Raw genomic sequence first — 26,154 nt, forward strand, 5'->3', positions numbered from 1 at the left:
AAAATTTAAAAAAATTTATGAATTCGTTTCTACACTAGTGATGTCTCGACTCTCGAGTAGATTATTGTGACTCGAATTACTCGAGTAAATTTACTAAATGAATCGCACGAGCTACTACACTCCCATGAGCAAAATTTTCAAAATTTTTCTCACAATAGGGAATATTTATGAAATTTAAATTTGGTTAAAATATTTTTTTTCCGTAACTTTATTGGCTGGACATTTCAACTAAACCATTATTTTACTAATTAATTACTTAAAATTAATTAATAAAAGTACAAATTCAGGGAGAAAAATTCAAAATTTCTAAAACGGGAAATTTAAATTTTTAAACGGACGTGATATTATACTACTGGCTTGTCAAATTTGTTAACATACTGTATGGTATTAATTACTTACATTTTGCATGGTATTACCAAGTATTACATTGATTTCTATTATTCTACGGCTTTTTTTAGAAAACTTAATGATAACGAATGTAAATTCTGTGTTGTAAATTTATTTTTTTAAAGTGTAAACTATACATTGAACTGACACCATTAGACAGATCACGTACTTATACGTCATCAACAGAGAGCGCCTAAAAACTGCTTTTAAATATCTTAAAATTATAATGTGTTTTAAAATTTTTTTTACACTTAAATACAGCATTTTTAAGCAGTATTTATATTTTTTACTTTATTATAACGGTGTAAACAATGAATTAAAAATATAAAAAAAATACATGAATATTCCCTATTCCTATACCCACTAATAGTAAGACAAATATATTAGGAAGAAATTGCTATTGAAAAGGAAATTGCTACTTATTCAATATCGAATAGTTAACATAATGAGAAGTTGGCATAACTTCACAATATTCCTACTGCTAGTATAGAAAAATTTTTGGATATTCTGCAATTAGCAATATTAATTATTATTAAATATGAAATAAAATATAAAAATTAGTTATTGGTTAAACATTTATTATTTGTGTCACGGAATCTACTCGGTCACATTGAGTTGACTCAAGTCAAATTCGTTTTCATTCGAGTTCAAATTTATCAAATTCACTCGAATCCCTCGAGTAAAGCCGGACTCAAATTGTATCCTATTCACAAACAATGATTCGCATCCACTATTAAATACTCAAATTTGCCAAATTACACATTCAAATCGTTATTTAAAGAGAAATGATACTTGGATCACAACGGTTCGATCATTGTCATACATTTTAAATATTACAGAGAGTTTTTAAAATATTGAATATCCAATGGTAAATAAAAATTAAATTTAAATTAAAATAGGAATCGAACATCGGATATGTTTTAACCATTTGGCTAATAAAATTTCCGTTCAGCTAGGTCAACATCTAAAATTGAATACAACCTATTCTTCTGGATCTATATTAAAAGATCGAGTCCTATTATTTGATGTGAATCAGCCTTTAATAATTACAAATTCGTTCTATTAAATGATTTGAATCAATAATCAATTACAAAATTCCACGAAACAAATTAAATTATATAAAGCATACAATTAATTTAAAAAGAAATAAATATAAACATTTTGAAATAAATGACCATTGCAAATTAAAATTATTTAAAATTCCTTCTATATTCTTAATAATAGGTTTGTTTATTCAATATTTTATAAATTCTCCTTATACTCAATGTTCGGTATTGTATATTGTAAAAAAAACGGTTAAGTGCGAATTAATCTTAACTTTAGGAGTAGTCTAGCATCATCGCACAGGAGATTAATTATTTCACAACGCCGGAAATAATTCCTTCCGTGTGGTTTATAAACCGCATACTAGAATCTAAATATAATTTAAATATAATTAATATACATTTAATATATAATTTAAATATAATGAATATATATAATTTATATCTCAAATCGTACCAATCAATCAATATTAGTTTAAAATTAACCAAAAATCAAACCACAATCTTGAAGCAGAATTAAATTATACTACTTGTATTTATTACTGCCTACGTAAAGATATGTTAAAACAAGTGAAAACAAATAATTAACTAAATTAATTGTTGAAATACCATGAATAGACAGTGTCGATTACACAATCGTTTAGATAGCCACACATACATGCATGTCACACATACATAACTGATATTCCCGTATAACACGAGCTGATTTACGCCTATTTCTCCCCCTAGTGATATTTACGAAAACAAACAAAAGTTGTTAATTTTTTTTAAAGGAACATTTTTTACATTTAAACTTTTGTTCTATCTCTAACGGTTTAGAAATTATCCTACGGATCCAGGACCCAATTGTTCTATGTTTCTCATTTACGAACTCGACCTCACTTTTACGTCCTAAGCACGTTATAAAAATTTCAGCTTGATATCTTTTTTCGTTTTTTCTTTTTATCGTGCTTAGGTACAGACGGACAGCCGTAAATGAACTAATTAAGTGATTTTCTGAACACCTATACCAAAATTTTGTTTGTAGGATCAATATTTTTAGGCGTTACAAACTTGGGACTAAACTTAGTATACCTGTATAAATTTCATATCTACATGATATAAAAATTAGGAAATTTAAAATGAAATATTTCTATGCCATATATGTATCAAAAATAATATTATTCAAATGTCAATTATGCCTCCTTTTACATGCTAAAGTTTGGCCAGAATATGTCGGAATTTTTTAATTACACCATTTCTACAAGATTCTATTTTAATCAAAACTGGTTCAGACAAAAAGTGGTTTAATTGAAAGAGGGCATCTTATTTAGAATTTAACCTCGATCTCCCGAGTCATTTGATAGTTAACTAAGGTTCCTAATCTATAAAAGATAGAAGAACACTTTAGATTAGAAAATGATCATTTCGCGTTTCACTAATAATAAGTTTAAGCCAAAGTTAATTTTACTTTTTAACCGTTTTATTTATTATGTATCATATTTGAAAATTTAAAATATTTAAATAATATTATATGTAAGTAGATATTTACCATTTGTATCGGTCCCTACGGAATGCTAAAATGTATATTTTCTAAGGCTTGAATGTAATAATAAAAGTTTTAATCTAACTTTTTAATTAAAAAGTTACTGATTTATTCCTTGTAAAAATATTATGGAAAATATTTATACATAAATATTTATTTAAAAAAATTATTATCAAAATTCAATTCAGAATTTTAGGGTTCAATAGCTATTAAAAATATAACGGTTTGTTACATTAATTTTTTTTTTGTTATATTATTATTCAGTCAATTGTTTGTTTTCACTTGTTTTAAAATAATTTTTTGTGTTTTGGTAGGTACATTTTTTTTGTAGTTTCTTTATTTTCAAAAAACCTTATAATAAAGTGTTTTCTTTTTCTGTATACGATCAGTAAGACAGCGAGTAATGCATGTCAATAATAAATTAAATTACCTACCATGTTTATTATTTATAATTAATAAATAAACAAATTATCTACTTATTTAATATGTAATTTTTTGATGAAATGAAAGTCTTTTTATTAGTTATACCTACATCAAATATAACGCTACTGCTATTTACTTTATTTTTTACAAATCTAAATAAAAAATATAAAAGAACTTCTAATGAATAATTCAATAGAAAATTGCTATGTGTACATAATACATACACAAATAAACTGACTGCAATTTTATTTGTAAAAAATATTACTTATTACTTATTACTTCATTAATAGAATATGTTGGTACATCAAATAAAAATTACCCTAGGTACACATTCAATAAAGCTTTTAATAAGAGCTCAACTTTTATGACTGCTTTCTTAAGGTAGTACAAGCGCCCAGGCAAGTTTATGGTCTAAGAGCTATGTGGCTTTTTTGAGTACATATTTGAGGCATATTGAAAATATTAAAGTTGATAATTTGCGAATGTGTGGATGGTAAAATCGACAAACCTGGCTGGGAGGGTGGGGGGCGTTAGTGACCTATGAAATTTTTAATTTGCAATTTTTCCTATACAAAAAATGTTCTTGAGGCACTTTGAAACTTAATATGCTTACATTTAAAGGAATTTATTTATATAAATAATCGGGGACCCCCCCCCCCGCAATTTTCAGAGTTGATTTTTATTTAGTTCAACTTCATATGAAAAAAAATTAAGCGTTTTGTCTAAAATTGCTCTGGTGCTCGTACATCCTTAATTCAATTTAAATAGATGGAGTTTATTCATAACATATATTAGACTAGAATGATACCCACCCACTTCGCTGAGTTTAAAAGTAATGATTGATAAAGATTGCTCTAGCTATCCCGAAATAATGGTAAGGATTGTTTTACATAGATAAAATATATGTATGGTTTTCTATTTTTTTAAAATGTATAATAGTCATAATTATTCGAGTATATCAGAAAATATGGCCGTGAAATATTTTATATTGACTATTTTTACAGAAATCTGTAATTTATAGTAATGTCAAATGACTACTTTTACAGAAATCTGTAATTTATGGTAATGTCAAATTAAATTAATTTTTAATTTTTTTTTTTTTTTTACATATATCTTTATAAATAATATCTCATGTGTTATTCTGAAGTATGAGCTATATTGCTGTACAGTTTCATTAAAACCATTCGCTAGTTTTAGGGTGAAAGCGAAACAAACAAACATGCTTACTTTCGCATTTATAATATATAGAGATAGAGATTTAATTTAATTTTCAGTACATGGATTTTCATATCTACAGTTTGTGCAATGTAGTTTATTTAATAAAATAATTGATGGTCTACAGCTAGTTGACAAAGAAAGCTTTTATTAATAAATCTTTATTTACTTTTTAAAAAAACACTGTTAATGATTTCGTAAAAATGTCTACTCCTTATTGAAAGACATATCGTACCTAGGACTACCTTTTCAATTGTTACTCATCACTGTTTCTTCCCTTTCTCAGTATTTATCCAATTAATCTGGGAAAAGAATGAAAAAATTGAAATCAGAAAACAAAAAATATGTTCTTATAGAAGAAAACAAGCCAAGAAACATAGCGAGCGTTTTTTATTTACGGCTAATCAATGGCTACGTTTGCAAAAGTCAAAAAAACGATTTTCTTGCGATTAAATAAAAAGTTAACATTCAATGCAAAAAAATTAAATGGGAAAATTCTAGATCTCAAAAAAAACCTATCGATTGACGTCTGGTAGGTCCGATTTGGATGCTGCAGTCGTTTTTACATTTGCTTACAACTTCATTGTACATTGTGTGACGGATCACCACAAAGTAATTTCACAATATCCTTAAAACTTGCTTTGACCGCCCCTGGTGTCACTTGATCCAAAAGCTACAAAAGAACAACTTTTAGGATTATTTAATTTGGACCAATACATCTCTGTACTTATTAATGGTTATCTGGCCTTTATATCAATTTGAATGAATTAATTAAACTGGTAAATTTAACAAAATTTTCAATTTTTAAACTCGTAGAGGTTATCTTACAAATGGCCAAAGCAACGCCTAAAATTCGCTAAATAAGTAATAAATCATTGAATTTATTTAATTAAAGCAATTTGAATGCCTGTTTATCGACTCTATAGGAGTGGCTTTTCATTATATTTATGTGATGACAAATATCATCTCTACTACTTGGAATGAATCTCCTAACGCAGTTAAAATAATAATCAAACCATTGTTATTACTATTGTAGGATAGAAAACCGGTTGAAAGATCAAAAGTAGATACCTTCTTACATAAATCCTACCATTGATTGACTTTTTTATACAAATCTTCCGTACTTCGTTTTAATTTTATAAATTTGTATATTTTACAACATATCCTTACTTATAATTTAACTTGGTTTGGTAAAAAAACTTCTTACAAATATTTAGTAATAAGCACCAAGCCTAGATTAGGCTAGGTTATATTGGCTGTCCACGAAGGACACACTTAGGCTATAGAGCCCATTGTGATACCGTATATGTGTTTTACCACCTTTTCGCTGATAATTTCATTTATCAGCTCCTCAGTTTCAGAGGCTGAGTGCATCTCTTTCATGCACTACACCAACCCATCACAACTATTAATTAAATTCATTTTGTTGTGACGGCAGGAATCGAATCCGCTACCCTAAGCATACCGCGGACGGAATTGGTTACGCCTTAACCAACTGAGCTAATAGGATGACAGCACCAAGTCTAAAACAGGACTAATTTGGCTATCTTTCGGATTCTTATATTATTAACTTACACGTAATACACTTAATGTGTATTACACCGTCGCGCCAGAATTAAAAAACGGAATTTCCATAGAAAATCCATAGAAAACCAACGGAAGATTCGATTCTCACCGTGTATGTTGGTATAATAAAGATACTCTTGACAAGTGATGGCAAAGGGAAATAAAAAAGTGTTGGAATTATAATTCCACCTAAATTTTTTATTATTTTTAGATTAAAAAGAAGTAAAATTAGAGAGACTTTAATTTAATGGAGTATGTATCATTCCCATTAGAAAAAATGATAATGTGTACCAAATGTCCGTTAACGGATTTTAATGACTTGTTTTCAATATATAACCACATATCAATCAACTTTTTAAGTAGCTTTTCAATCAAAATTTGGAAAAAATATGTTTCTTCAAAAGGAGTCATCAAATGCTTACCCTCTGCTTAACAGTTAAATCTGACAAGTATTCCAACTTACAAATTTTACCAGTACCATAAACGTAGGTACTAATATTTCCATTCTAAAATCATACAATGCCTAATGAATATAGAAGTTCTGTAAATCGAATCTAGACAGTCTCTTGTAAGGAATATGTGTCTCCAGTCTGCAATATAGACTATAGTGACTAAAATTTAAAATTTTCAAGAAATTTCGCCTATCATTAAATACTTTGAGAACCTCGGGCTTGTATTTAGGTTAGGTTAGGGTGGGATACACTCGAGTCATAGGGTCCATTTTCAGAGGCTTGGTACACCTCCATCATGCATATACCATGCACTACACCTGCCCATCGCAATAATTAATTTAATTAATTTTTATTGTGACGGTGGGAATCGAATCCGCTACCCTAGGCATAGCGCGAACGGAATTGCTTAGTTTTATAATCTTTTTTCGACATAAGAGAACATCGGACATTGAATACATTATATAAATATATATTATGATTATACATGGTTTGATGGGCTGTTCATTGTACAACTATTGCAGTGTAACGATCATTGACTTCATGTTTATATTTTTATTTTTATTTAGTCATATTGTACCGAATATAAAATGAATGATACATCTTCGTCAGCCAGTCTGTCATTTAAACTTGTTATATATTTTTATGTTATATCTAAAAGGCATCAATCACTTCAACTTGGAGTCCATGTTTGAATGTGTTTGTTGTACCCTATAGAACAGTAGACAAGAAAATTGAAATCCTTGAACATTCAAAAAATTTGGTGTGAGCATCACATGACTTCCTTGCACTCTTAAGGTGCAATTCCACTGAAGCAACATGTAGTATTGAAATATGCTACACATCTTTCAATAGAGACATTGAGAAAACAAAGCGACAAAAATCATCCTCTATCCAACAATGAACGGATCGGTGCGGTTTGTAGCATGCAACATGGAATCTGGAGAAATTTAATTGAATTTTGTATTACGCTGTAGCATGCCTACAATAAGGAACACTTGACAACAAATATCGAGCCACATGTCGCCCAGTGTTGCTTCAGTGGAATTGCGCCTTTATAAATAAGTAAAGCTAGATTCAGGGCTACTCAAAATTTTCATTGTCGCTACGTACAAAAATACTCAACTAAATGTTTCAAATGTCTTAACTTCAAAATTGCAAAACTCTATGTTATGGCTGGCTACCTTATAGTTTTTGAGTTAAGCGAAGTATTGCAAAGGAAGTTGGACAACTAATATCTAGGGCGATGTTAAATTCAAAATTTCAGCCTTAGATATATGGTTTCTGAGTCACTCAAAGTATCGAAAATTTTCGAAATCGCTACGTACAAGGAAGTAGGTACACAAGAAAATGTACAACTAAATGTTATAACCAAAATAAAAATTAAATCACACAAGTGAGAACAAACAATTGACTGAGTTAATTGTTGAAATACCATGTTTTTAAGTTATCGTGTTGTCGGGCAGACATTCAAACGGTCAATCGGAAATGGACAGTTTAAAGAACACCTACACCAAAATTTTGCTCATGGCATCAATATTTTTAAGCGTTACGAACTTGAGACTTATCTTAGTATACCTTGATATATTTCATATATACATATAGTATAAAAATAACTTTTTGCTACTAATGGTTTTTTATTTATACCAACGTACTTGCATACGTATAAATTTGATAAAAATTCAACATTGAGAATTTTAAGGACATCTTTACTTTGTACAAGGAAGTAAAAATGAAAAAAGAAGAAAATATAACGTGAATTTATTTTAAATTTGAAAATTACTCACTATTATCGATCAAACGTCAGTCATATACTGCCAAGAAAGGAGCATATTGAACTTGGTGTAGATTTGTTTTAAACATTGTACCACTTCATTCGATCCCCGAAAGACGTTCGTTATTCAATCAAAAACGAGTCAAAGCTGTACCGAAAGTTACTGTATCCAATATTAACACGCTTTTTATACCATGTATATGAAATATACCAAGGTATACTAAGTTTAGTCCCAAGTTTTTAACGCTTAAAAATATTGATACTATGAACAAAATTTTGGTATAGTTGTTTATAAAATCACCTAATTAGTCCATTTCCGGTTGTCCGTCTGTCCGTCTGTCATCACGATTACGAAAAAACGAAAAGAGATATCAAGCTGAAATTTTGAAAGCGTGCTTAGGACGTAAAAATTTCGTAAATGAGCAACATAGGTCAATTGAGTCTTGGGTCCGTAGGATTCATCTTGTAAACCGTTAGAGATAGAACAAATGATTAAATGTAAAAAATGTTCTTTATCGAAAAATAAACAACTTTTGGTTGAAACAATTTTTCGTAAACATCACTGTTTACCCGTGAGAGCGCAAATTATGCGCAAATAGTATAGTATGTATTATATGGGAAAATCAGTTGTATATGTGTGACATGTATAGGTATCTGTGTAATGTAACACTTTCTATACATGGTATTTCAACAATTATTCAGTCAATTCTTTGTTTTCATTTGTTATTTGCAAAATTATGCAGTAGAAATAATTTGGCGTTTTTGAAAGAAAAATTAGAATTCTTATTATGTAATAAAATGAATATCAAATTGCAATATTTTGCATAATATTTATATTTAGGTATTTTAAGTAATATAGGGCACTGTAAATATAAAAACAGTTATAATTTGAAACCATAAATGGTTTTATTAATAAAATTAGTTTAAAAGAAATTATAATAATAGTAATAGTTTTTTTTTTTTAAATCTGTTTTTCTCTTCTTTTTTAAATATATTATTTTTTTAATTATAAATATTATCTTGTATATTAAGTAAGTATAAGTAAAGTGTAATTCAAATCTAACGGTATATTATTTTACTTATCAGATTATTATTATTTCATTTTATGATTGATAAATTACTAGTTTCATATAATATAGGTATAGGTATTATAAAAAACCATAATTGTATTTGCAATTTTTAAAATAAAGTATGCAATCATGTTAACTTTCATGTTTTAAAGTAAATATTTTACGTGCTTCAATGGACATTCAATACGTTTGCCAATTTTGTAAATATCCTGGATGTTTAATTTTAAAGTAATAATTTTAACACATAACTTAATAACAACTAATTCTAAACAAAAATTATTTTATGCCAAAAATAATTCATAAACTTTTGGTAATGTTGTGCCCAAGAATAGGTATTTAGTTTTAGCTACATATAATAGTAGGTTAGATTAGGTTAGAGTGGATATCCTGGGGGGGACACTTAGACCATGGGGTCCTTTGTGATACCGAGACAGGGTTGGCTCATCCTTGACCACAACTCCATGAACTATTTTGAGCTGTTTAAGAACAGCAGGAGTGCTTTGACGTCAATGGACTTTAAATCAGAGAGGTCGTCAATGAAAAGCTGGCTCAAATAAGTCCATCTCCTCATGAAAAGAGCTGGGTAGTGCTAGAAGATGAAACATCGTCTCCTCCTCCTCCACAATGTGACAGCTCCTGCAATTGTCGTGATACACTGTCAGGCCCAGACACATAAAATAGGAAAAAATGATCCTTTTTTCAGATTTTTATTTAATTTATTTTCTACTCCACACTGGATAAACGAAAGGATTATTAATATTCCAGTTCTAAATCGAAAAATTATGACTTATCATGTTTATGTCGAATATGAATACAACATTTTACCTTGTTTCCAATTTTGACGAGTTTATGGATAATTAAAAGTAGATTGAAAGTACTTATCTCAAAAACAGTAAAAACCCCCATTAAAAAAGTATAAGAAAAATCATCGCTCTCCTCGGTAAACAAAAAAGGTTCCTCGGTTTTTTTCCACAGTAAAATTTTTAACAATAGCTATAAGAAATAGTCAAAAAGATGACTTATACCTATTGTTTAATAATTTTACTGTCGTTTTCATGAAAATAAAGTCAGTCAATCACCAATTTGTAGCAGCTTTTGCATTTGAAATTTAGTAGCTAACGGAAAATTTGTGCAGTACCTCGAGATAGTGCAAATATAATAAAATTTTTCCTGATTCCATTTTTTTCACTAATTAAACTTTTATACATTTTTTAATGTCTTTTATTTAATATTGTTTTATAATTTTCTGATTTTTTAAGATGAAAAATTGATCGAGATGACCAAGTAACGACAAGCAAGAATAGATTTTATCTAGAACGTGTTGTGGTTGTACCAAACGTAATACGAGATTGTCCTCTTTCCAAATATGTAGATACATAATTTAATCAAAAATTTATACATTAATTAAACAAAAAATTGGACTTTGGATATCGCAATAAGTGACTTTAATAATTGACTTAAATAAATCATTATTATTCTGCATTTGATTGTACAGAGTGTCACAAATAATAATGTCTATTAAGGAAATTCATTTAGCACACTGTAAAATAATTTTAAATGAATAAAAATTGAAAATTTTGTAACAGTTTTTATTGTACCAGAAAGAAAGTTTAGCTAAATGGATTTATTTTGAGTTTTATTATATCTAGTAGAGGTTTTACATAGCCTTTTAGAACAACCTGTATAATTGACATTGATTAAACATGACAAGCACCTTAGAGTTAAAATACAGCCTTGTACGATACAAAATACAGATATTAACACTCTTAATACATACTAATCAATCTAATGTAGATACTAGTGATGGGACGAATATTCGCATTCGCGAATATTCGCGTGTTTTTTATCATTCACATTCGCAAAAAACGATGCGTATTTCATAAATTTCAAAATAACCACACACTTTACTAATATGTACTTTACTCATATTACTCATACTCTTTTACGTTCATGAAGAATTATATGTACTAGCTCGACCCGTCACTAGCGTAACCCATGGCTATCTTATTCTCGTAACTAAAAATCAACAGCAAATTTCACAGAAAAGTGGTGAAAAAAACTAAAAGTTATTAAATTAATATTAGGAGAACTTGTTTTAAAAATAGTTTCATTTGAAATATCTTTACAGTTACAGATTCACTTCTTAATGGTGTCTTCAGTATTAAGAAAACATCTTTAAAAACTGTTACATTAGATTAAGGTTTGCTTGATACACTTATATATATGAAATATACATGGTATATTAAGTTTAGTCCCAAGTTTGTAATGCTTAAAAAAAAAATGCTAGGAAAAAAATTTTGTCATAGGTGTTCATAAAATCACCTAATTAATCCATTTTCGGTTGTCCGTCCGTCCGTCTGTGGACACGATAACTCAAAAACGAAAAAAGATATCGAGCTGAAATTTTTACAGCGTACTCAGGACGTAAAAAGTGAGGTCAAGTTCGTAAATGAGCAGCATAGGTTAATTGGGTCTTGGGTCCGTAAGACCCATCTTGTAAACCGTTAGAGATAGAACAAAAGTTTAAATGTAAATGTAAAAAATGTTCCTTATCAAAAATTAAACAACTTTTGTTTGAAACATTTTTTCGTAAACATCACTGTTTACCCGTGAGGACGCTAATTAGGCGGAAATTTTATAATATGTACTATACTTGATTATCAGTTATGTATGTGTCACATGTTGGTATGTGTAATGTGATAACGAAATCAACACTGACTATACATGGTATTTCAACAATTAACTCAGTCAATTGTTTGTTTTCACTTGTTTAAAATACAGATTACTAATTAAAATTATTTATTTTGTCTATCCTGTTTTTTCTTTAGTCGTACGTACAATTTTAGTCTGTAAGTATATTTTTCGTCAGAAGCCAGCATCAAAAGCTTGAAAATGAGAAGTGAATCATGGAATTTGATAAAGGCATAAGGAAGATAAGATATGGACAGAAAAAAACATGCTGGAGAAATAATATAAAAGGATTAATTAAACTAATACATTAGAATTTGTGAGCGCTTCATTTGAAAGTTAACATTCGGATTCGCATTCGCGAATAATGGAAATAAACCTTGACGTTCGCGAATATACAAAATTCAATATTCGTCCAATCACTAGTATATACGTTTGCATAATAACATACCTAAGCTTACATACCTATGTAGTATGTAAGCTTACAGTTGCATATAGCGTAATATAGGTACTTGTTTACACATAGGTAGGTATCGATCTATACATACCTACTTATTCAATCGATTTACCTGTGAGTATTGTAAATAAGTACCTGTTCACTTTATCAGCTATCAAAACTAATAATAGTTAAGTGATATATACCTAATGATGCACAGTGTGTGTGTGTGTGTGTTTATTTTACAGTGCGTCGCATTTAAGATAAAGACACCCTCATATTTTCGTTATTTATAGGAATATCGATTTGAAGTCTTGCATACAGGATGATAAGTCAAATTTTTTTAAGATAATTATCCGAAATTTGAACTTTAAACTCAGTGCTCTACAAATTGGCCGATTTTTTATTTTTTTCATTTACCGAAGCTACGCAGTATTATCCGGACTTCGTCAAAAATCTTTTTCATCAAAAAACATGTTATGTATTATTAAACATTTGTTAGCTTTTGATAATTTTTACACTATAGCTCCCGTTTTCAACATGCAAGTGCTTTGAAAAAAAAAGTCCGTGTTTTCCGATCAAAAATTTGATATGTTACTCCCTGTAAACAAATTAGAGTTATAGTTGAATAGAGTTGAAGTAACAACGATTTTACACCTAGATAATTCATTTTCTAATTTAATATATGCATTATTGCATGTTAAAAGTAGTAGAAATACAGGTGATTTTTAAAAAACTTAATACTTAAGTTTATTTCAATAGTAAGATGTTCATCAAGTATAAATTATTAATGTAAAGAGGATGCACTGTAAGGACTTTGGTTATTACGGGCTACCTCAAAATGAAATGCGGTTATTACGCGTTTACTCATATATTATACAATAGAACGTCTGCTAATGTATGCCTGTTTAATATCCTGCCTGCTTATTTAAAATATCGCTCTTCCTGCTTTTTTTAATTAGTTTCAATGAAATTTTCAACAAATCTTTCGGAAGTTTTTAAGGTATAAAACAAGCATCTTACTGAATTAAATATGGTGGGAGCGCAAATAAATGTATACTACATGTTTAGGCTTGATATATTGCAAGAGTTAATTGCGTTTCCACCATTTATTGACTTTATGTATAGAGTTCGTACAAAACGAAGTGGCACCGAGCAAGAGAGAGTGTAGATACGAGTGCACATACATATACATCATACACTCTCTTTTGCTCGGTGCCACTTCGTTTTGTACGAACTCTACCTGGGGTGATAAAACCTAAGATTTACGGTTTAAGTACTGACGAAACCCTATGCGATCTGCCATTTACATACATCTTGAGAATTTATTAATAAAGATTTTTTTTTATGTCGTCGTGAATGTACAAAGGTTCTTTTAAAAAAAACTTATCTGCATCTTTAAGTTATCTTGTAGCTAACTAGTTTTGTAATTACATGATATTTAACAGGTTGGCTGATAAGTCCCCGGTCTGACACATAGATGGCGTCGCTAGTATTAAATGCATATTATTTTTATATAGTACCAACCTTCAAATGATTCGTGTCAAAATTTGACGTCTGTAAGTCAATTAGTTTGTGAGATAGAGCGTCTTTTGTGAAGCAACTTTTGTTATTGTGAAAAAAATGGAAAAAATGGAATTTCGTGTTTTGATAAAATACTGTTTTCTGAAGGGAAAAAATACAGAGTCCGGAAACTCATTATCAAGCCAAGTTTTTGCTTCCACTGTATTTTTTCCCTTCAGAAAACAGTATTTTATCAAAACACGAAATTCCTTTTTTTCCATTTTTTTCACAATAACAAAAGTTGCTTCACAAAAGACGCTCTATCACACAAACTAATTGACTTACAGACGTCAAATTTTGACACGAATCATTTGAAGGTTGGTACTATATAAAAATAATATGCATTTAATACTAGCGACGCCATCTATGTGTCAGACCGGGGACTTATCAGCCAACCTATTATACTCATATCTAGAGAATTATACGACTTTGAAGTCGACAACAAATAGAGCTTTCTGAAGATTGCAACAGTTTTTGTCAATGTGTCAAATCAAACAGTTGACTTTTTCCCTTTTGCAAAATGGTCTTTAATTTCTAATTGTCTTGAAAAAGCCAAAAGAGTCAAAAAAAACAATGTTAATTGTGTTTCTTTTACGGGAAGTGTTAAGGAAATTGAAGAATCTAAAGGGAGGTGACTTCTAGTGGTATAAAGGCTTCACAGACCTTTGAATTTGTTTTTCTTAATACCTACTTGGGTGGAACTTTTCTTTTTAAGATCACTCTGTATACAAAGTGTATATATCAGAATTATTTTACACATTTAATAATAAACATTATTAAATGTTCATTATATTACTTGATCACTTGTCTGTCTGTTGTTATTTGAATGTTTGTTTGTTTGTTGTTTGCTGAATGTTTGTTTTTGTTAGTTGATAACAATATGAATATGTCGTTTTTGTTGTAATTTTATTGTAATCAGTTTATGTTGTTCTGGTCTAACAATAAATAGAGCGTTACATTAGGTCAATGTCTGTTTTTATCAGCTATTGATATAATAATAACCTTACAATATGTTCAATCGATATAACTTGATTCTTCTAGGATGGATAGTCAGCAATGTTTATTTCGCCTTTAAACAATATGTTAATAAATTATTGTTAATATCAAATCAATTTAAGTTTTTTTATTGAAAATATAAATATTATATAGCTTATGTATATAAGCTATAGTACAATAGTAATGCATAATTCACTAAAAGAATTAATGATAATATTGAAACTACTATTAATTTATGAATGTTATCTGCAACACAACTATATAAAATTTCCAGTGGGTACGTCCTGATAATTCCACAGGAATCTAACATTTTTCTGGGATGAAAATCTTATGTTATAATTCAGGAAATAAACTATCTGCGTGTTGAGTCACAAACATACAAACTTTCACATTTAAAATATTAGTAGGATAATAAATATTATTTATTATTTTCAATGTGTGGTCTGGCCTATATTTTAAATCTTGATTGGTTGCAATTATTTTATTTATTATTAAACTTATCAGTAATCACATATGTAGACTAGTTAATATGATTTGCAATTAAAAGATGCCAAAACAACTTTATCCAAATCCGATAACTCGAAAAATGTGAAAAAAACTCCGAACAGAGCATTACTCAATAAACTGTTGGGGTTACTTCAATCAGCATATTCCTATAATTTTCATTTAATTTTTTATTTAATCTAATTTTAACTTGTAATAAATTAATTTATCTCGTATTCCCCATTTATAACAATACAAAACTTTAACAATTTTAGGAAACAGTTTTCCTCTAAAATCACCTTTTCTTAATATCGACTTTAATTTTTATTAGTGCCCTTTGTAAGCCATAAATTCTACATTATACTACTTCCCAAGGGATACTTCTTACGAAGTACGTAGCAACTAATAATTTAAATTATTTTACCATGTTAGGCATTTATTTTTTTATTTTACTTTCTACTTAAATAATTTTTAATTATTAATAAACGATATATGCATCAAATAAATATAATAAGTAGTTTAATAGCTACAAGCTTCAAACCCAAAACATTCTCAAATAGCTCCGGTCTACCCTACTAAAATTCTTGTAAAATTCACCTTCTTTTAACCACGGTCCAAAACTAGATGTCATTTGTCAAGAGACTGTATATAATAACTTCTTAGTTAGGATAAATGATAAGAGTGGGAGCACTGAAAAGAGTAAAATTTTTATATTGGTAATTTTAAAATATATAGTTTCTTTAATTCCTAAAAACGATGAGCAAATAATCCTATCATTTTAACTAGATTTATAAAAAGTTTTGTTATTTGTATCCTGAATCATTGAAAAAAAATCACGAGTATTATGTAATTCATGCACAACAAATTTTTCGAACAAATTTCACTAATTTAACTTTCTCCACCCTAAAGGAATAGACAATTTTCTCAAGAGTATAATCTAATTATCGTAATTCATCCAAACCACAGCATTGTTACAATAATAATACGTAGTTTCCTAAGGGATATCTTATTTATTCCTTTTATTTTAACCAACATTTTATTTTCTATTTAATCTTAGATGAATGTTTCAAAAAACCACAATTTAATTGGATGGAATCAAATGAATCTAAAAATATGTAGTATTAATGAAAGTAATTTTCAACTACAAACACATAACCGACATATGTAATAATAAACTAATTTATATAAATATATTTGGATTTCTCATGACCGATTTCTTTCAGTACTTTTTTTTTCGGCGAAAGATTGTTCTGAATTAAATTTATATAAATAAATAAAAATATAATTATAATATATTCATGTGATGGCTGTTACACTTTCCCACGATAAATATACATATTTTTGTTGTGTTTTTATGTGTCACTGTTTAATTAGAATTTTTATATAAAACAATAAATTTAATATAAAAAAAAAAAAGATTTTTACTTAGTTATGTTATTTACTTTTTTTTTATCATGTGTGAAGACAATATTATAAATTGTTTGGAATTTAATCTAGAAACGATGTTTTTATGTAAAAATTGCACGTTATAAGTATACCGAGAATATTCCAAACAATGATGTTTGTTATTCATGAGGTGGTAATTTTATTAAACTCCTCGAATCAATAGAAAATATAATATAATAAAATTTATTATTTATAATAATGCAATTTTAAACAAAAATATGCCTGGTGATATAATGTCCATTTTAATTTTCTGGGCTTTGTGGGCAGCAATTAGATCGAAAGGTCAAAATATTTGTGGGTACCTTCATGTAAATTTGATTCTAGACATGGCGACAAATGTTGAAAAAATGTTATGCTTTCAAATTTCGCAAACATATTCGTCCTGATTCATACGCTTTCGGAAATAATGACGAATTCTTAAACATATAACATCAATAAAAAAAATTTGCGTGGAATTTTTCTTTTCAGTTGTTTCAAATTGTTTATACAGGGTGGGTCATTTTAATCTATCAGCTTGTTTTGTAGTTAACCAATCAAAAAATAACTTAAACAAAAATTGTAGAGTTTGAAGGTGCTCATCATGTTCTGACATCAGATTGGGGTTAGCTCTTCGAGTTTATTTAATAGCCAATTTAGAAAGTTGACCGTCATAAAAAAACTAACTAAGTCCAAAGTTTTAGTAAATTAATTTACAATTAATCAAAAAAGTTAAGGTTTTTATAAGATTTATATTTTTGTTACAGATCACGTAAATTGGGTTCTAATTTGGAACCAAAGTCATCAATACATGCTGGAGGTGGTAATAGGGCAATGATGCAAATCACTGAAGACACGCCGCCGGATATGCTGGCGGGTGCAATGGATCTTACAGTGCATTTACCAAATGCCGGGCAATCACCAATCAAAATATCAGTTAACCGAAGGTAATTATGAAATAGTGAATTTTGTTTAAAAAGCAATTCTGTAGGAACGGTCTTCCAAGAAATTATCCTAAAAAAATATAAAAATAATTCTTTGTAGATAAGGGAATAGACATATATCTTTCTAATTTTTTGTTTAATGTTATATTATTGCGGGAAATTATGATTTATACTAGATGGTATGCAAATGATGATAAAATATAAATTCACCAGCCTACAAAATATATCTACACAAAATTCGATTTCAATAGTATGAATAGGAAATATAATAAAGCTAGTTAGCTATAACCAACCTGAGCTAATTATATTAACATAATTAATGACCCATTCGTTATCCCAGTAATCTAAATTAAAAATCATCAATTTACAATTTACGTCTGCTAAAATAAAAAAATCAACTACGATCCGACAACTGCTCAACATAAATTTTCTTTTGCAAATTCCTGTCCCAATTACACTTAGCCTAATAATCTCATTCATTGGCAGGCGAAGAATTTGTAAGCACCCGTTTTTTTTATTATTTTAGTCATAATAAAGTCCCGCAAAAATCATATAGCACAACAGGCTCCCAAAAATTGTCATTTTTGGATTAACGCCAGACATCCTGTTTTTCAGGTGTCAACCTAATGATTTGTGTGCTGGCTATTAAGTTATACATTTTTTTGCTAACAATTCCATTTTTTATTAATTAAAAAAACCGTAGTGACGTATTTACACCCGTTTCGACAGTGACCTAATCAGAATCACGCTAAATTCACATTTTTTAACTTATTTCTATGGAAAATTACCTTATAATATATTGAAAGCAACATTAGAAACAAACCATTTATCATTCTGCATGCTATTTTATCATTTGTCCGTGCGGTGGCCTTGCTAAAAACGATGTGATGACGTGACTGGTGTTTGAATTCATAGTTTAGAAAAACCTTTTTTTAATTTTTCATAATAATTTTTAGAAAATTTTTTAAATATGCAAGTTCTCTATTACAAAAAGACTTTTTCTTGATCATAAGATCATAAGAGCCTGTCCACATGGTACAACCAGATTTTTACTATCAATTTGCCAATCTAAATGAAATAATTAAACGCACCGACTGATTGCAAACTAGTTCGCGACAAAAAGTTGCCTCCAAGAGCGAGGCCTTAAGAAATTCAAATTTTATGCTTCTATAAAACCATTGTAAAAGAAAAATTTGTATACTTATACTTTGTTTTTTCTTAATTTTTAGTACACCAATGATGGATCTATTGGTTCAAGTAACAACTGCACACCGTTTACAACCATCGGCACACATAATTCAAGCAATCGGTTATTCATCGCATCAATCTGGTGATGCAATCATATTACCATACAAACCAAATACACCAATCGGTGCACTCGATACAAAATTAATAAAAATTATACCAAAATCACCCTCAAAATATTCAATAAATAATAATAATAATATAAATAATATAAACAATAAATTAAATAATAGTACAGCATCAAATGTGTTAACATCAGCTGGAATTGGTAATCGTGGAACGTTAACGCGAACCACAGATCAATTACCATTCGAGAGTACATTTCGTTTACAAGTACATTTACCACGGAATCAACTGTATGTGGCACGTGTTAGTCAATTTGTTACATTAGAAAATATTATGAAAAAAGTGTGTACCGAAAAGAATTTGGACGAGAAAAAGTATGAATTTCGACATCCAGGTGAGTTCCTTTTTTTAGAATAATTCATTTAACACTATTATTTTAGTAAGAAAGTTATATTCTCCTTCTTTCTGCTTCAAAACTGAGCAAGAATCCACCTGGACAAACATATTTTTAGTAAATATGGAGGAAGCGATAGGGAAATCAGGACGCCTGGTCCTTTCCTTAGCGTGCATTGTTATCCAAAATTGAGTTGCAAGATCCCATCCGGACAAACATATATACATGCATACATATACTCTGCGTTACAAAATTTGCACTGAGCAAATGTAAAAAAGGCGCCATACTTTTATATATCACATGTATATCACCAAATATATTTTGGTCATATACATGTCATAACTATTTTTTACAAACCTTAGAAATTTTATACCTTAGAAACCTTAGAAGTTAAATAAAAGCTTGTAAAAATCACAGCTCAATTGACATGAAAAAAATCACTATCTTTAACTTTTAGAAAGCTAACGAACGTTTTGAATCTCTTTGAAAGTGAAGAACTTTCTGGAACTTACTAGCATATTCTTGTAAAATCAGCATAGTCTAAAAATACTGGAGCATCACCCACCTCTGAGTTTTCATAAGAATTTATTTTTCATAAGAGCGTCTACACTATTATATCGAACTTGTGTTACAAAAAAGTTTCTATCTTCAATAATTTATTCTCGGCGTTGTTGACCAGTTTATAACTTTAAATACAGATATTAAAACATTGTTTAAGATATTTTGTAAAACGATTTTCCATTTATGAAGAAACGTTTCCAACCTAAGTGTTGGTTTTCTTGGGAAGGAAGGACACAAATAAAGTGTATTTTATTTTTAAATTTTTTATTTGTCGATGTTTCGACCTCAATTGGGCTTTTTTCAAGGCTCTACAACAAAACAGTGATACATTCATTGCACCAAGAAGTGATCGTACTAAGTTCTTATTATTTATGCGGTATGCACTCCTGTATAAGATTGTTCGTGTCTGTTCTAAAATTCACTGTATTTCACTGTATAGAACGGACACGAACAATCTTAGCTCAATTTATCTAAACCTCTTGAATGAGTATACAGGAGTGCATACCGCATAAATAATAAGAACTTATTAAGTACGACCACATATTGGAGCAATGAATGGATCACTACATAGTAAGTCTATGGATAATAGTATATCTATCATCTATTATCTATCTGTACCAACTAGTTTGACAGATAATTATTACTTACAAAAAGACTTTTAATGGAAGTGCTAGTTAATTTTAACTTTTTAATTAATAAATTACAATATTTTAAACTCATGTTTTATGTGTTCCTCTTTATTTATTTTATGTTTTGACCAAAGTGTAAACAATCTTTTTAGGTAAGATTCTAAAAACTATGTTTTCACATTTAAAAAAAAATTGTTTTTTACGATTTTAATTTTATTAATTAATGTAATTATTAAACGGTAATTTATTGACTGTTTTTGTTGTAGAGCCTTGAAAAAGACCCAATTGAGGGCGAAACGTCGGCAAATAAAAAATTTAAAAATAAAATACACTTTATTTTTGTCCTTCCTTCCCAAGAAAACCAACACTCATTAACTTTTAAGGACAGAGACAACGTTATTGCCAACATAGTGCTTCTGAGAACAATAATTACAATTCTCTTGTAAAAATATTAAAATTATATGTAGTTAAATAAACCTTAGTAGCACTGACATCATTGCAGACGTTGTTTAATGTCTAGAAAATTATTTGCATACGGTCTGTATATACAAAATTTCATCCCCTTTTTTGCACCCTTAATGGTACATCTTCAAAAAATATTTTCGTAAATGACGCTACATAATAAACGCAATATTTCTTAAAGATTAGATCTTAAATATCGATGAATAATTTATTTCATTTAGTAAAAATTTGATAGGTAATTTCTCAACCGTAAAGAAAATCGGCGTAAATTTTTCACAAAAGCTGTAAAAAAGGTGATTAGTTGACAAATAAAATTTTAAATTTCTGGTATCATTTTCATTTTTTACACGTATACTTTACACTTGTTTTTACACGTATCGAAATACCTTAAAATGGAAACGCAGCATAATTCGCCTTTGGTGACTTTTTTTTTATTGTTTTTTTATTTTTTTAAACGAATTTATTTAATTATCACATACAAAAATATGATAATTATTTATAGTTAAAACGACATAGTTTGTTTTTTGTATGGAGTAAATAAAAATTACATATAAGTAAGGCAATTTGACTTAAAATTTGTTCCAAGGTCTTCACGTGTTACCTGTGTTTACTTACTGTGAGCAATTTAATTAATAAAAATATTACAATATATGTATAATTATTATTACTACGAAACTAATAGCCTGTTGAAAAATTAACGTTACTGATTTTATTTCCTAGGCACTTACATAATATTTCTTTTCCATCTTAAATATATAGAGAAAAATTACCTTAGAGAGGTATGTGCGTTTTTTTTAACTTCTCGTAAGAAAATTTCTGTTTTCGAGCAGTTCTCATGATTTTATTTTTATTTTTTTTTAATTGGTGCAGCTCATTTTTTGTTAAATGATTTTGAGAATAAGCAAAATAGATTCGTCTTATATTGTCAAGTTATAACATAATTCACCATCAAAATTGAAAATTTGTGTCCTCACTACCGTGCTCTTGCATCCTTAATTAGACGGGCACAACGGGTTTTTTTTTCAATAATTTATTAAGGTTTTAATTTAAATTTAAATAGTTTTTTTTAAGACCATCGACTAATTTTGGAAAAATCTATGAAAACATATCATCCATCTACCGTTTAACCATTAGACCAATGTTAAATATGCCTACTTTTGAAGTCATTTATTCAATTAAATAATCTGACAACCACCACCTCCTAAAATTTTCAGAATTGATTTAGACTTAGTCCAACTTCATATAAAAAAAACAAGCTTTTTATTAAAAATTGCCTTGGCGCTCGTACATCCTTAACTCTTTTAAACTAACCTTTGTTAATTAACATTTGCAACTTTTTCATTTGCAAGTCTTATATCCAGTTTTTATTTAAGTGGTAGGACACCGGAAATTTTACATTCAAGAAAATTATTTATGATGAATTAGTATAATAATTATTGTTACTATAAAATTGAATAAAAAGTAATCTATTTCTTTTTTAAATAAAAATGGAAAGTTAGTCATTATAAATATTTGATTGGCGAAATTTAAAACAATAATTATATTTATTTTTTGGTTTTAACTGAAAAAAATTTTATATATTAAAATATTTATTAAATTTATTAAAACTGGTACAACAAACTTAGATAATTGAGTGATTAAAATATCAAATCTTAGTGATTTTAGAATGTTAGATAATTATCGTCAGCGCCGTGCACAGCTACAGGCTATGCCACTAGAATTATACACTAGAGGCGTAAAAATTACCGTGAAAGTAAGAAAAAAAATAATAATCTAAATTAATTTAAATTTGCCCAAAAAAAGTTTTTAATTCTTTAGCAGAACTAATAAGAATACTAAGAATATATCAACAACGAGATGGTCGAATAAAACTCGTTATTTTTTTTTCACCAGGCTACAAAGGAATAGTTTTTCGCGCTATTCTCCAATTGTCTATTACCAAGTTACATCCAATCAGCTGAATAGGTTTTAATTATCGTCAAAATTGTCGTTGTAACACTTCGGACCAAATCACTTTTCTATTTGTAATTTAATTATAACTTTAAAAAAGGTACTTTTAAAATGCCAAGGCCAATTGAGAAAAAAATCCATTTTTATTTTTTCCTTCATCTGAAATCTACGGTTTTACTTTTCTTTTGTCTTTATATAGTCCTGAAAATTTTAATAGTATTCTTCCCGTACCTTCCACCATTTTACGTTGAAGATCGTATTAGTAATATAATAAATATGGTATATGCAGTAAAAAAATTGCAAATTTAAATCTTTCCGGCTCACAGTGTACTTTGATATACAACTTGAAATGATCAGAACCGCTTGTCTGCACTCCCACCCAAAAGTGCTTTAGAAAATGAGTAACTTTCTAACCGCACAAAATCAATTAAAATTGATAATAGATGTTGTAAGACACCTTCCAACAAAATTGACACAGCTTTCATCATTCGGAACCCCCCAAAATATCGGGAAAACTCCCTCAAAATTACGTTTTTTCAGTTCTATGCATGGAAAATGAGTGCCCTTCGGCGCACCTCCAAAGAGTGCTTTAGAAAATAAGATTCCGGAGAACTAAAAAACGTAATTTTGGAACGTTTTTCCAATTTTTCGGGGGGTTCCAAATGGTCAAAACTGTATCAATTTTGTAGAAATGAATCTTACAACATATGTTATCTAATTGATTTGGTTTTGTGCGGTTGCCAAAGTTTCGAAGGTTCGGGGGTGAAATTGGACGTGCGCCGCGTGCCTAATATATAATGGTATATATAGATTTGAGGGAAGTCTGACTTTTGAGACTGCTAATAGATTTTTTTTTAATTCTCATTTCAAATTCTCATAAAACGACTGCTATTGCATACTCCAGCCACATTTTTTGTTAAAATCAAAATTTTATTTTTCTCTCTGCTAATTTAGCCACAATAAATGCCAATCTGATGAATATTTCCACAGAATAGCCTAAAGACCATTATTAAATGGAAATCAATTAGGTATATTTTATTTAAACAAATTAAACTCAAGTAAATAGAACATTTAGAATTAGTCAACGATAAAATATTTATTATAATAAAAATATTATCAGTAAATCAGAATGATCATAATTCAATACCTTTATTCATTGCAATTGTTAGCTTGGGAGATTTTAACAACAACAAAATATGTAATGGCTTTTGTTTACTAAAATGGATTGTAGTTGTTACATAACGCAAGGGAGCTACGAAATAGATTTTGTTCGTAACTGGTAAAAGATAGAGACAAATTTATATTGTAATGTTAATTCTTTATTAAGTAACAAAAACTTTCGTTCGAAGAATTTTTTTTATGAACTTAATGAAATCAAACGGAGATTGAATACGAAAAATTTGAATTAAGCCACCGCCATATTAATTAACAAAATAACGTTCTTTAATTTTTAATTTCGATTTTCCCTATTATCTAGATCAATTTTGTATTACATATATAAATATGTATTTCGATTACCATGTAGACATCATCAGTATGAATTAGCTAATCGTAATAACTCTTATAAATATTGTATGCGTTTGCTAATTTGGTGACGATCTGCTTATATAAATTTTCCTCTTGCTTTTAACAGCTACAAATATTTCGAGTTATTTCGTATACCACCTGCGTTGTATAACACTTATACAAACGCATAAAATTTCTCATTCAGCATTAAAATTATCTCTCTCACTCAAAATATCGCTAAGGTGTAGCCTTTGACTTGTAGAGCAAAAATTTTCATATGCGTAAAAACGGAAGAGAGTGGTTTCGACAGAATTTTCCACGTTTTCCCGAAGTTTTTTTTGCTATTTACCCAAAACTATGCATTTTTGAGAAAAATTTGTCAATAAAAAAGATGTAGAATTTGAATTGAATGCTATTCAATTGTTTTTTGTTAACATCGCCTGATCTATTGTTGGTGTGTATTTGTTCTACGTGCAAATATTTTTAAGATAATATACCAATTTTCCTCACTATTTATTGATATTAATTGATAATTATTTTAATTTTTTTATCAAACATTAACTGATAAATTTTAAAAAAAAAATAATAATTGTCAAATCTAAATAGAATAATTTTTTGTGTAAATCTGAATAAATTTTATTTTGTATTCGTTCATCGAGTAATATTTTTTTTTTTTTTTTGATATAGTGGGTTTACCATTAAGAAACGCTCAAAATTATAACAAAAATTTATTATGAGATATTATTAGACTTTTTTATTAACCAAATTGTAAAGCTTCCCATTTTTATGACTCGTCCACATAGATTAGGTCCAATACCTTAAATGTTTACGTGTTATATGACTATTTGCTAACTAGATTGATTTAAATTATTTTTCCAAAAGACGATGTAGTACACGAGAATTAGCTCGAACTGTGTACTCAATTTTATAAATAAAAAAGTTCAATTATTCTCACACATTTCTCAGCACCATTTTATGGAAGATATACCAAATTGCTATAACAGATTGAAAATTTAGGAGAATGCGCATCAGTTAATGCAAAAACTACTGTGAAACTTTTAAAACGATTTACTGAACAATTTAAAATTTATGATAGTTTAAAAAAAACATTAATTTTACATTTCATTTCATTTCAATTGGATATTTTCATGACTTTCCAGTCCATTGAAGAGTTACTATATTTTATTATTTTTAAAAATTTTTAATAATTTTTGGAAAAAATATATTTAATAATGCACACGTATGTGTCATATTCCATTCAAAATTATTACTAATAATAGCCATGGTTGTATTTATTATATAAGTAATAATAATATGCACAATAACGGCAGACCAAGCACATCATGTTTCGCGTCAT

At 28.5% G+C, this 26,154-nt stretch overlaps 1 protein-coding gene across 4 annotated transcripts in view; it reads left to right on the top strand.

The window, feature by feature from the left end:
* Positions 1–26,154, top strand: part of LOC123293967 — a 226,858-nt gene that overhangs the window by 184,746 nt on the left and 15,958 nt on the right. For all 4 annotated transcript variants that reach the window (XM_044874980.1, XM_044874985.1, XM_044874981.1 and 1 more), the window contains 2 exons: positions 17,808–17,987; positions 19,214–19,689. In XM_044874980.1, coding sequence (XP_044730915.1) covers positions 17,808–17,987; positions 19,214–19,689 — 656 coding nt within the window. The remainder of the gene's footprint in view (positions 1–17,807; positions 17,988–19,213; positions 19,690–26,154) is intronic.

This window comes from Chrysoperla carnea, chromosome 2 (genome assembly GCF_905475395.1).
Source record: "Chrysoperla carnea chromosome 2, inChrCarn1.1, whole genome shotgun sequence".
In the NCBI taxonomy this organism is placed as follows: domain Eukaryota; kingdom Metazoa; phylum Arthropoda; class Insecta; order Neuroptera; family Chrysopidae; genus Chrysoperla; species Chrysoperla carnea.